This window comes from Grus americana, unplaced genomic scaffold (genome assembly GCF_028858705.1).
Source record: "Grus americana isolate bGruAme1 unplaced genomic scaffold, bGruAme1.mat scaffold_900, whole genome shotgun sequence".
NCBI classification, from domain to species: domain Eukaryota; kingdom Metazoa; phylum Chordata; class Aves; order Gruiformes; family Gruidae; genus Grus; species Grus americana.
The window spans coordinates 7,958-21,116 of record NW_026562091.1 but is presented as its reverse complement, the minus strand read 5'-3'; the positions used below and the strand labels follow the sequence as shown (position 1 = coordinate 21,116).

At 56.2% G+C, this 13,159-nt stretch overlaps 1 protein-coding gene across 1 annotated transcript; it reads left to right on the top strand.

Moving 5' to 3' along the window:
• The first annotated feature begins 4,373 nt into the window (after positions 1–4,373).
• LOC129201279 (PHD finger protein 7-like) lies at positions 4,374–6,669 on the top strand. Its single transcript, XM_054812400.1, has 6 exons — positions 4,374–4,443; positions 4,752–4,899; positions 5,112–5,378; positions 5,589–5,702; positions 5,855–5,973; positions 6,146–6,669. Exons 1-6 carry the CDS (start codon positions 4,374–4,376, stop codon positions 6,667–6,669), a joined length of 1,242 nt encoding a protein of 413 aa, XP_054668375.1.
• The last annotated feature ends 6,490 nt before the right edge of the window (positions 6,670–13,159 follow it).

Sequence of the window (13,159 nt, the reverse complement as noted above, 5' to 3'; positions counted from 1 at the left end):
GCTTCTTCATCCTCAGGGGGAGGACTCCTCTCATCGTTCCCCTGCTCCAGCATGGAGTCCCTCTCACGGGGTGCAGACCTTCAGGAGCAAACTGCTCCAGCGTGGGGTCCCCCACGGGGTCACAAGTCCTGCCAGCAAACCTGCCCTGGCGTGGGCTCCCCTCTTCACGGGTCCACCGGTCCGGCCAGGAACTTGCTCCAGCATAGGCTTCCCACGGGCCACAGCCTCCTTCAGGTGCCTCCACCTGCTCCAGCGTGGGGTCCTCCACAAGCTGCAGGTGGAATCTCTACACCCCCTCATCCTTCCTCCATGGGCTGCAGGGGGACAGCCTGCTTCACCATGGTCTTCACCACGGGCTGCAGGGGGATCTCTGCTCCGGCGCCTGGAGCTCCTCCTCCCCCTCCATCTGCACTGACCTTGGTGTCTGCAGAGTTTCTTACATCTTCTCACTCCTCTCTCCGGCTGCAAAAGCTCTCTCTCTCTAAGTGTTTTTCATCTCCTTAATTATGTTATCACAGAGGCGCTGATTGGCTTGGCCTTGGCCAGCGGCGGGCCCGTCTTAGAGCCGGCTGGCATTGGCTCTATCAGACACAGGGGGAGCTTCTAGCAGCTTCTCACAGAAGCCAGCCCTGTAGCCCCCGCTGCTACCAAAACCTTGCCACGCAAAACCAACACAGGAATAAACGTTTTACGCTGAGGGTGGTGACACAGTGGCTCGTGGTGCCCAGAGAAGCGGTGGATTGGGAGTGTTCAAAGTCAGGTTGGAGGGGGCTTTGAGCAACCTGATCTAGTGGAAGATGTCCCTGCCCATGGCAGGAGGTTGGACCAGGTGATCTTTGAAGGTCCTTTCCAACCCAAACCATGCTATGCTTCTATCCTTTTGCTGCCTACTGGGGGAGGACACAACACCGTGGGAGATGCCTGGGAGGAGTCCCAGGGAGCTACCGGGCATTGACCTGCCTCCAACATACACAAAACTGCTCAGGTAGCTTCCTTGGAGGAGTCCAGGGCTGCTGAGGTTTTTCCCCTCTTGCAGCAAACGCAAGACAATATCTTTATGTTCCTCTGCGGACATGGACTGCTGTCAGGACACGCTCTGCGGGACAGCCAGCAGCTCTGGGCTCGTGACAGTAGTGCAGCTGCAAAAGGTGCAGGTTGTGTTACGACTGCTGTGAGCAGGAATATGGACCCAGGCCTGTGGTGTCTGGTGATGGGTGCTGAATTGGGCTGTCCCTTTGGCAGTGGCAGGCTGGAAAGCTTCTGGACAGGGGACATATTTGAAGGAGCAGAATCCAAGGGCCAAAGTCCCTCAAAACCCTGCCAAGAGCTACAGAGCACAACCAGGGCAGGAGGGCAGGGACCGGTCACCTTGCCAAGTGCGCACAGATGTGGGAGCAGGGTTGGACCATCAGTGCGAGGGCAGCACAGAGTCATCCACTGCTGATTGATCTGGCACGCTGACATTTTACTGCTTCCTCATTCACTACACAACTTCCCTTGAGTTAAATCCCCTGCATAGCCTTTCTGGAGAGGGGAGAGTTAAATGGACCACACAGCTTCTGTGCTGAGGCCTTGCAATTTCCCTGGGACCCCAGGGCCAGTGCTTTGTCACGCCGAGCAGCACAGAGGGCACAACCTCCGTGAGACCCCTCCTGGTGCCGGACGTGCTCGGGGGAGAGGCCGTCCTGCATCTCCTTGGCTCTCCCCGCATCTCCTGGGGCTCAGAGCCATACCCGTCCACCACGCCAGGCACCCTTCCCATGCCATTGTCACTGCTGTCCCCATCCCTGTGCTCGGCACTGGCCCCAGCCCCACGCTCGACCCTGGCCTCCGCACTCTATGAGAGCACTACCCCTCAGCTCGGCCCTGGCCCCCCATTCAGTGGGGTCCCCAGCCCCATGCTCAGCAGCACCCACGTCCCATGCTGGCATGGTTTAACCCCAGTAGGCAGCTAAGCCCCACACAGACGCTCACTCACTCTCCTCTGCAGTCTGACGGAGGAGGAGAGAATCAGAGGGGTACAAATGCAAAACCTCATAGGTTGAGATAAAGACAGTTTGCTAAGGAAAACAAAGCAAAACAAAGCAAGCAAGTGATGCAAAAAACCACAGTTGGTCACCACCAGCTGACCGATGCCTAGCCAGTCCAGGAGCAACAACAGGTCGCAATTTCATTGCTGAGCACTTTGCCATAAGGTATGGGACTGGTCATTTGGGGTCAGCTGTCCCGGCTGTGTCCCCTCCCAGCATCTTTTGCACTCCCAGCCTACTCACTGGCGGGGCTGTGTGAGAAGCAGAAAAGGCCTTGACACTGTGCACACACTGTTCAGCCATAGCTAAAACATCAGTGTGTTGCCGATGCTCTTTTGCTCACAAATCCAAAACAGGGCACCGTACAAGCTGCTATGAAGAAAATTAACTCTGTCCCATCCAAAACCAGTATCCCATGCTCAGCGCTGTCCCTAACTGCACACTCAGTGAGGTCCCCATCTCTGTGCTTGGTGCCACCCCTGTCACGCGCTTGCAATGTCCACAAGCGCCAAACTTTGCAAGGTCCCTGCCCTTTGCTCAGTACCTCCTAGTCCCCACTCAGTACTGTCCACATCCCCGTGCAGTTGGCCCCGTTCCCGTTCCCGTTCCCGTTCCCGTGCTCGGCACTTTAGGCGTGCCTGCGATCACCAAGGTCCCTGCCAGCACGTGCAAGGCTGCCTTGCACAGAAGCCCAGAATGGTTGAGGTTGGAGGGTGTGGCGGTGTGCTCCCCCCACACCTGAAGCCACAGCCACCAGTGGGGGTCACGATGGCTGCATCCAGCTTTCGCTGGACTTTGGGGGACGGATGGCAACACGGCAGCCGGGGGCTGTCTGGAACAGTGACCCAGGGGTCTTGCTGGCACGCAAATATGACTAGCAGTCAATCATCTTACTCGATAAATAGTGGACAGCCCCTCGCCCACAGAGCTCTCCTGCACGGCCGTGGGCTGCACGCCAGGATCTCCCCTTGAGTATTAGGTTACTCTTTGAGGTGGAGAGATTCCTTGCCACAGCAGATCCTCAGTAAGCGATCAATTGCACGCTAAACTTTGAAATCTCAGCTAAGTGATATAAAGGATTGATTGCGCGTATATAATCCTCTAGGCATATACTGTTGATCAAGACTTGCACTAGGACTGGATCCAGCCGCACCTAGACTCAGAGCTCTAACTAAGAAGGAGTTTAGAAAGCAAGGAGGTCCTTTCTGAACCTCATGAGTCAACGGGAGGGTCTCCCTGGCAGTTTTGTCTCGCCCTGTCCTCTCTGCAGTAAATAATCAAGCGTACTTTGCCATCGCATCTTGTTAAACCACTAACCATTGTCACGTTCGCTACCATACTTTGTTAAATCCCTGGTTTATATCACTAAACATATTGCTGCTGCTCTCTCGCCAGTGAAGCGCATGACTCCACCTGCAACAGAGGAGCCCATCTAGTCCAAGCACCTGCTGAAGCAGGGTCCCCTGGAGCAGGCTGCTCAGGCCCTTATCCCGCTGGCTTGGGCCTGTCTCCAAGGCTGGAAACTCCACAGCCTCTCTGGGCGACCGGTGCCAGCACTGCAGCCCCGTACGGGTGCAAAAGCAGCCACCCCCCTGACTCGGGTGCCGAGGTGGCCGTGTCACAGGGGGCGGCAGGTAGCTGAGGGCACCCCTGCCCATACTGGGGGCACAGACAGACGAGTGCTGGTGATGTCAGAGTGGCCACTGTGACCCGTCGCCAAGGCCTGGATAAAGGGCTGCTGGGCTGTGGCCTTGCGACCTGGCGAGGTGAGGAGAGGGCAGGGGAAGAAGGGGCTTGCCCAGGGCTGCCGAGGGAGGAGGGGAGCCGCACTCCTTGGGGCTCCGGGGCCTGCGATACAAGCTCACCGTGTCCCACTGCTCTCTAAGGGTTGGCAGAGGAGTGTGCAGAGGAGAAACCCCGGCACTGCTGCGGCAGAGCCTCTCCAAGCACTTGCTGTCCATGTGCACCGCGTTCGCGATGAAGCAGCAGGACCCCGACTCGAGGGAGCAAGGTGAGAGCGAAGTATCCCTCCCCACAGCTCCCCATGGCTGGCAGAGGGGCTGTCAGGGCAGTCTGCATCCAGCCAAGCTAGGCCAGCTAGGCATGGACAGAGCCAGGCTTTGGGGGGACGCTTCCCTCAGCCCTGCAGAGGTGCTCATTCCCAGCGGCATTTGCTCTCTCCCCTCCAGCATGCATGCTGTGTCGCCGGGCAGAGGCTGACCCGGATATCTGTGGGTGCAAAAGCGCAAAGAAGGGGCTCTGTGCCCACACCTATTGCCTGGTGAGTTGTCCTGGGGCTCCGTCCGGCTTTCGGCCAGGGATAGTCCCCTCCTTGCTGATCTCATGAGCTCCTGGCCTCCTCTGCTCTGCAGTTCCTTGCCAGCGGGCTTTTTCCACAAGAGAGCAGGAACGGGTTTCTCACCGAGGACACCAGACGCGCAATCCAGGAGGCTGCCCAGAAGGTGAGCATCTGGCAAGAGCCGGGAGGCTTGTAGCAGGAGAGGCTTGCGGGAGCTCCACCTGGAGCCCCGGAAAGAAATCCCAGCCCTTCCACCAGCTCTGGGACAAATGCCTGCTCCCAGCAGCTCCGCAGAGGCTCCGGCACAGGCCAAAGCTTCGTGGACCAGGCCGATCTGCGGGCTGTGAGCCAGCAATGCCCACAGCCTGCACCCGGCCCGGAGGCGTGGGGCCAGCCACGCAGGCCCTGAGCCTGCCGCTGAGGGGGGCTGCTCTGCTCTTTCCAGCGCTGCTTCGTTTGCGGCGAGACGGGCGCCGCCATCACCTGCCAGCAGAAGGGGTGCGACCGCAGCTTCCATCTCCCTTGCGCCTCAGAGGGTGAATGTGTCACCCAGTTCTTCGGGCTGTACAGGTAAGGGCTGCCGGCCCTCGTGCAGGAGCCTCCCCACCTACCAGCAAGCGAGGAACCCACAGGGACGCTTCCCATCAGCTTGCCACAGCCCGAGCCTGAGCCCGGACAGGAGCTGGGGCTCCTTCACACCTCCTCTGCCCTCCTCGCCGTCACCGGGGAAGGACTCGGCACTTCTCACCTCACCTTGCCCATCCCTTCCATCCTTCTCCCAGGTCCTTCTGCTGGGAGCACCGCCCAGAGCAGGCAGTGCAGGCCGCTCCAGAGCACAACACCACCTGCATCATCTGCCTGGGCCTCGTGGAGGACAAAAAGTCCTACCACACCATGGTGTGCCCAGCATGCCAACATGCCTGGTTCCACCGGACCTGCATCCAGAAGCAGGCTATCCATGCCGGCGTCTGCTTCCGCTGCTTGCGTTGCCAAAGCAAAGATGAGTTCGTGATGGAAATGCTCACCATGGGGATTCGAATCTCCAAGAGGTTCGTTTTTCTCTTCCCGACTCACAAGACGTCAGGCGCAAGCGTGGTGCCAGGCCAGGGCAGGCCTGGCCGCCTGCTGTCCCCTGACTCTTTGTCCTCTGCTGCGTGGAGGAGCTGGCAACAGGGTGTGGGCAGAAGGGCAGGAACGGCCTGGATCTGCCTGATGCTGGGGCAGCCGGGGCTCAAGACTTTCCCTTCCTTCTCCAGCAGACAACCGTCACGGGAGAGCGACCAGGCATTTGGACTGGTGTATCAGAGGCACATCCGCTGCAATGCCAGCAAGTGCCTTTGTCTGGGAGGCAGGGAGCAGGCAGAGGAAGAGGGGTGAGTTGCCAAAGCAGCGATCTAGGGCTCTGCATGGGATCTCTGTCTCCCCACGTGCTCAGGGAGGAAGGACTAAGAAGAAGGGTTCTGCCAGGCAATCCGGTGCTTGCGACACTTTGTCCTCACAACCAGCAACCCCTTTGCTTCCCCAGGTCCTGGCAGATGCTCCTGTGTAGCTCCTGCGCAGCCAAAGGCATCCACAGGCGCTGCTCCTACCTGAGGAACAGCGCAACCACCTGGCAGTGTGACTGCTGTGCTGGCCTGGGCCCTGGTAAGAGGCAAAGCACCCGCGTGTCCCCCGCGCTGGGGCCAGGGGCCAGGCTAGGCCTGGTAGCAGGGACTTAGGTTGGGCTTGGCTTCAGGAGGGCTGTGGGCGCCACGATGGCCTCTCCTGCCCCGGGGCTGGGTGGCCGTGCTGCTGACCTTCCTGCCCCCCCTCGCAGGCGCCAGTGACAAGTCAGAGCTTGCCAGCATCAGAACCGCCAGCCAGGCGGCATCGGGGCTGTCCCATGGCTCCCTGGTGCCTGAGAGCAGCAGGCCCAGCACCATCACCTACCCACCACCGGGGCCATCCCGCAGCTCCCCAGGGCCTGAAAGCAGCAGCCGCTCCAGCCACCTTGGGCCAGACCGCATCCGGCACCGCTCGCAGTTACAACGTCGGGCGCAAAAGCCATACAGCCGGCCTGGCAAACCCCGTGGGACCAGCCATGTGCCAGCTCCAAGTGTCGAGCCGAGCAGCCCCAGCACTGCCTGGCAGATGGCGCTGGGGCTGTTCCTCGGTTTGCTGGCGCTCCAGAGGAGCAGCTCCACCTCTGCCAGCCAGGCAGCATCGGGGCTGTCCCGTGGCGCTCTGGTGCTCGAGAGCAGCAGCCGCTCCAGCCACCCTGGGCCAGACCGCATCCGACACCGCTCGCGGTTACAACATCGGGCGCAAAAACCATACAGCCGGCCTGGAAGATGCTGCTGACCAGTCATGCGCCAGCCCTGAGTGCTGGCCCCCATGCCCCAGCACAATAAAGTTGGCTGCTCATCTTAGCTGCACTGGGAGATCCCACACTCGTTTGTCCATCATCCTCCTCTGCCCTTCTCAAGGGCCAGTCTTAGGGGATGGGACTGGGGGTCTCCCTGCTCTTCTCCCCCAGGGTTGGCAGCATCTTCCCCAGACCGGAATTCCTCCCTATGAGCTGGCCTTGGCCAGCTGCCCAGCACCTTGCCCATGTGCTTCAGGCCTTGCTGGCCCCGGGAGGCTGCAGTTCAGTGTCACTCCGGAGCAGCGCTTTCCCCCAGTGGCATGCTCACACGCACCCCCCCCCTCAGCCCCATTGCACCCCTCCTCTCTACCCCTTCCCCACTCCCCTGCGACAGCTCTCCCCCACCTCCAGGCGCAGCGCCGCCGTCCCACAGGGCACTCCTTGGTTCTTTCTGGACTTGGGGGACTGTCGGCAGGCTTAAGGTGTGCCCCTGGGCTTGGGGGTTTTTCGGGGGGGGGTGTAGCTTCTGAGCCTGGAGGTTGGTGCCAATTTGCGGGGAAACTTCAGGGTTTGGGGACGTTGCTGTGTCGGGTGCATGCTGCCAGGTTTGGGGGGTGCTGCCAGGTGTGGGGTGCCTCTGGATTTAATGTTTGTTCCTGGATTTGGGCAATGCTACCAAGTCTAAGGGTTATCTCTGGTTTGGGGGGGGTGAAAGCAGCACCGGCTCCAGTGGAAACAAGCCCTGCTGTCCCTGCAGCAGTGCCAGCAGTGCATTTCGTAAGGTGCTGGGCACCGGTGTGGTCACGCTCCACGCTCTGGCTCGTGGTTTCAGCAGCTCGGGTAGCCGGCTGGCCACCCTGGAGAAGAGCTGGGGTGCCACCCTCAGATGTTTTTCACTTGCTGTGTTTGAGGTGAAATTACGTCTCTCACGTCTGGAGTACTTCAGGAGAGTACACACCACGCTGCCTGCCCCGCCCTGGTAGTAAATGATGTGTTTCTCTTTGGAGTTTAATTGCCTTATTCCTTCTTTTGGTCCTCTGGTGCAGATCACTCAGCGCCAACGGTGCAGGCTGATTGTCGCATTGCGCCTGCTGTTTTGCTTGGCAGTGCTGCAGGAGGGAAGCTGGGCAGTGCTGCTTCACTGCCTGCTGCTGGGGTAGCTGTGGAGGAAAGAGGCTTTAGGAAATCCCTTCCCGAGTCCAGCTGAAGCTCAGGAGGTTTTCTGCCAGTGGAGCTGCTGTGGCACTCACAGCACTTGGCGAGGTCTCGGACTTTTCTTGGGCTCGCTTTAGTTTCTGCTCCGTGTGAGATTGTTGGCAAGCACGGAATCCGCGCAGGCAGCCTGTGCTCCTGGGGAATTGTCTTGTTGCTTTTTGTCACAGAGCGGCTTGTCAGACAACTGTCTAGTGAACGAGGCTTCTAGTGATGGTTTGCTATCTGGATAGTCAGAAAAACAGGAGAGGGATGGAAGTCACTATCTTTAAGCTGGGTGGAATCAGCAACTCGAACTCATGAAATGTCTTGGCACATCTCAGATGAGCTCTGCTAGCATCCTCTGCCTTTAGAGTGATACTGGGTAAGATCAGGAAGCTTTAGTCTCGTGCTAGCTTTTCACCTGCAAACACTTCCATGTACTTCTTCCTGCATCTGCTTTTGTCCCTCTAAAACCAAGAGCTGGTCTCTGGGTCTTCTGCTTTGTAGTCAATGGTATTACTTTTTAGTTTAGTTCATCTGCATTTCTTTCTCTCGCTCCCTCTCTGTCTCGGAGAGCTGAATAAGCTGTTAAAGAGAAGATTAACCAGGGGCATATTCCTGCATTGAAGAATACAACGTAGGAGAGAAAGGCAGAAGTGTCTCCTCAGGAGACATCTACAAATGACATCTACAGGCTGTGTAGAAGATGGACCGCTCCGGGCCAGGGTGAGCACCCCGTGACTCACTTGCGCTCCAGTTGCTGATACAAGGCGTGGTGGTGGGGCTGAAACTGCGGAAATCCCTGACCTGAGATGAGGTTGGGGGGGGCATTCCTGTCACACCGAGAACTCCACCAGAAGCTCATGTCACAGTGCCCTTTCTACAGCACACAGCTCTGCCTCCTGAGGCTGGAGAATGTCCTGTTGCCTGGCTTTGTCCCACCCCATCCAGGGACTTCCTCTTCCAGGTCAGAGAGCTTCTCAAGGTCTCAGATGAATCCTTTCCTGGGAGCTTTGGATACCTGCTAGGCCGTCTGTTTTCTTTTGAAGCGACCGACGACCGATCAGCACAGTTATGCTTATCAAGCCACAAATCTGGTATTTGAGGGCTTGTTGCACCCAGAAATAAAGCAGGCTGCATCAATGTCACACTGGGGATTGTTTTGCACAATGAAAGCTGAAGTGAGGCATACAGCATTAAAGGCAGCTGTGGGTTTGACTAGCTGAGCTACATCTCCAAGCCTTCCTACCTCAGCATCTTCTCCAGTGTGGTTAAGAGACGCAGGTACATAAAACGTTCCTGGTACGAACAGAGGACATCAGGAAGTGCAGTAGTGGTAAGACACTTTCATTTTTTTTTTTTTTTTTTAATGGAATTGCATTCCCACCTCCAGCTTTTGAAGCCACTTTATCTGGCAGTAGCACAGCAGTATTCCTGAGGGTGCAGTTCCACCCGTGGAAACCAATTTGTAGCTTCCCATTTGCTGTGGCAGAGCAGCTCAAACTGGAACTAGCCCTTGCTGCAGAGATGCACCCCATAATGCTGGACGCTAGGGTTGTTAGCGAAGACAGTAAGATGAATGACTTCTGGCAGCTGTTTTCCACTGCAGTATCTGCACACTTGACCATCATTTCCCCATCGTTACCGATTTCTTGCTTGTACGTGACATTAATGCTTCAGTTTACCTCCTGGCTCCCTAAGCTTATTTTGCTTGGGTTTTACCAACAGATTGCCAAACCAATTCACAATCATTCAGCAGGCTGCTGGATTCTTATCTGCATCCTGTCTTTACCAATGCTGATGGGTACCAACCTGCTGCTGCTTACAGGAATCGGACTTCTTCTCACGGATGCTCTATCAGTCCCCAGATACGCAACAGTGGGGGGAAGGAAAGATGGTTTAGTGTCATGCAGTGATCTTTCGTAAAAGCACAGCAGCATCGAGTTAACAGAGGCCTTGTCCTTTAATGGCTTTTTGAAATTGCAGGACTTGCCGGGAAGGCTTCTTCAGAAATTTCTGCATGCAAAACCCCATGTACGCAATCACTAGGCAAAATTGCTGAGAGAAATTGGCAAGTAGGTATTCGCCTTATGTCGTTCCCGTTCTCCCTCTACTTGTAAGGAGGTGTGAAATGCACAGGGGTTTAGGTGCAGTAACGAAAAAGAGGTCGTGGGTGCCCTGTCCCCCAAATGCAGGGCTAGTGTTGCTATATGAAATACCATGCATTTTGCAGGCTGTGGAGCTGCTGGTCCTTTTCTTAGCAAGAGTCACCAAAGGAAAAGAAACAGAAAATTCCTGCTCGGTGTCTATTTTCTTCCATTTCTTTTCAGTTCTCCTTTGCCTTGTAGCCCAGCAACTTGTAGCTTTGGAGGAGAAACATTTCCCTTGCGTTTTGCTCTTTTTCCAGAGGCAGGTCAGACAGGTTCAGGCAGGTGCCAGTGTCGCGGAGCATGCAGCTCCTTCCACAACTCCTCCTTGCTAGCTGCTGCTGAAGCTGCTTTGTTGAAGCCGCTGTCTCTCCTGCCAACCCAAACGGCTTCTTTGATTCCACTTCCCTGCATCTTCACACCCACCGGAATAACTAGCAACTCTCGCGGTCAAGGGAGATCCTGCTGGGGTCCCTCGCAGACCTGCAGCACACCCTGTGTTGTTTCATGTCTCCTTGGAAGACTTGTAAAGGGAGAGAGCATCAGGCGGCAATGTTTGCTGATGTTGCGAAGCTATTTAGAGCAATGTGAACAGACGATGGTGGGGAGGGAGCCATGCTGCTACAGCCACAACCGTTCAAATAGCGGCCAAGGCGATGCTGTTAAGCAACGCTGTTTCAGGCCTCCATCCTCGGAGGCTTTCTAGACCCCACTGGAGGAACCCCCAGCATCATGGACTGACATCCTCGCTGGAGCTGCCTGGCGCCGCAGGACGCAGGCCTGGGGCCTCCTGGTGACCTTTCCAACTTGAATGAACCTCTGAGACTGTGACTTCCCTGCTCCTTTTTTCCGCCCTGCTTCCCCCCCCACGCCCCTTGCATCCACCCACATCTGGCCCATTCGTCCACCTTTGGTCCTTCTCAAGGAAGACCCTGTGCGTGATGTTCAGGGTGCCTGTGAGACACCCGTGAAGGGGCCTGCATGATTGAGGAGAGCTGCTGTTCGTTTTCTTCCTGGTTTTCCTCCTCCTGTTCTTCTTCCCCCCGATCTTACTTTTCCTCCTCCCCCTTCCCCTTTCTCCAGTTTATTCTTCTCCTGGTCTTCCTCATCATCTTTTTGCTCCTCCTCCTCCTCTTCTTCCTTTCCCTCCTCCTCATCCCCCACTAAATCTAGTTTAAAGCTCTCTGTACAAATCTGGCCGGCCTGTAGCCTAAGTAGCAGTCACGTACAGGAAGCAACCTGGATTTTTTTTCCCCTCCCGCAGCCCAGAGGATGCCACGTTGTTGTCCTCAGACTCAAAGGCAGAGAGAAATCCACAGAAGAGTGGTGGCCAAAGAGTGAGCACAGAGGCAGCTGCAGCCGAAAGCACCTGAGCCCGAGGATGGCAGGGAGCGTGCTGATGTGCAGACAGGTAGGATGCTGAAGGGGTGTCAGAGACTGTTGGAAAGCCACAAATCCCCTGTTTTGTCTCAAAGAACTCATGGTTGTTTTTGGGGGGGGGGGGAAGGGGGGCGGTGCGGGCACTGCGGAGGTGAGGCGGTTGTAAAAGAAATCTACCAGACGCGAGTTACCCTAGGTTTGCTTTATTGCAGCGCTGGATGCACGGGGGAAACAGCTCCACCAAACGTGCATACAGGGATTAGCAACACACAGGTTATCTAGACTCAAAATATACATATTCATTATTTTTCCAAGAACAGGCAGTCCTATGATAATCCTTTCTTAGAATCCATTTCTATCTTCTCCTCCCCGTCACGCATGCTCAGTGATTTGAGTTGGTGGTCCTCAGGGGTCTCTGGTGGTCGTCAGTGGTCTCGCACCCGTGTTCGCTGAATGACCCTCTTCTTGCAGGCATACGCAGTACGCTCGCTGGGGATACACCTCTCCATAACAACCTTCTTGATAAGATTGATATCCCCGGGCCTGTTGTCCGGTTGGGTAGGGACTGTACAAGGAACGTAGCAGCATTGTACGTTGCCATGGTCAGTTAGCTTCATTACCTATTATTACCTTGATTAGAAACCCCTTTCCCACGATTATAGGCTTTGAAACAGTTCTAGGCCTTAAGCAGCTTTCTAGTTCACATAAGTTTTCTTCTAGCTAAGCTTCTATATTTTTTACAGCGGTGGATTGCTTCCCCCTACCTCCTCTGGTAACTTTCCAGCGGCTGCTTTGGGCGTGCGCCATACACCTTGGACGGAGGAGGAGCTCCCCCCAGCCCAATTCCAGAACTCTGTGGAGACAGACTGCGCAGACAGAACCCCTGAACCTTCTAGAACAATGGACTGCGCAGGTGCAAAGCTCATCTGCGTGTTACCGCCCCAAGGGTGGTCCCTGAGGGGCAGAACAGTAGAAAGGTGAGCATGCGCGCCACACCGGGTCGACCCACCACCTGTGGACCAAGACCTGCGGACTAAGGAGCCATCCCTGTGACGACATCGCAGCATCCAAGGGTAGTGATACCTATCCTAGCCTTCTGCTCTCCTTCTTTTCCTTCTGTCCTTCTTTTCTTCTTCTCCTTTCCTCTTAAGAAATTCATGCCTTATAAAACCGGTTGTTGCCTTTGCCAGGCCAATTTGCCTAGTTGTCGGTTGTCCTAGTCGCTGCTTATGGCAAGTGTTTTACCCGTTATCCGCACAGTTGCCACTTGTTGACACCTAGCCCCTAGATTGTTAATAAAACTCCGTTATATTGTTCCTCTGAGTCATTCCTGTGGCTCATTGCATTGGCAGCTCCGCTGAGCGGGACTCATGCCTTTGGGGGATGAAAAGATTCACCTCCCTCGCAACCCACCGAGTGCGACGAGACAAGGGGGTTTAATTTCACCTAACCCCAAAACCTCATGGATCCAAGCGCCCCTACGACACTTCATTCCAGATGCAGTTGGGAACATCACCTCGGGTTAAGGTTCTCTAACCCTTGCCATTAGAACACCCTTGAATTCGCTGCTTTTAGCACTAACAAACTAGGCTAAGGAGGGTGACCTTTTTCCAGAGGTTCAGTGACCTTTCCTCAGGTTTCAGTGCACGCTCGGGGAAACAAGCTAGGGCTGCTTTCTTTGCTCTTTCCAGAGGCTCATCAGACGTCGCCTGAGGGTTGTGAACATTCCCGCAGCTCGGGCCCCGCTGAGCCTGCTGCCCTGCTG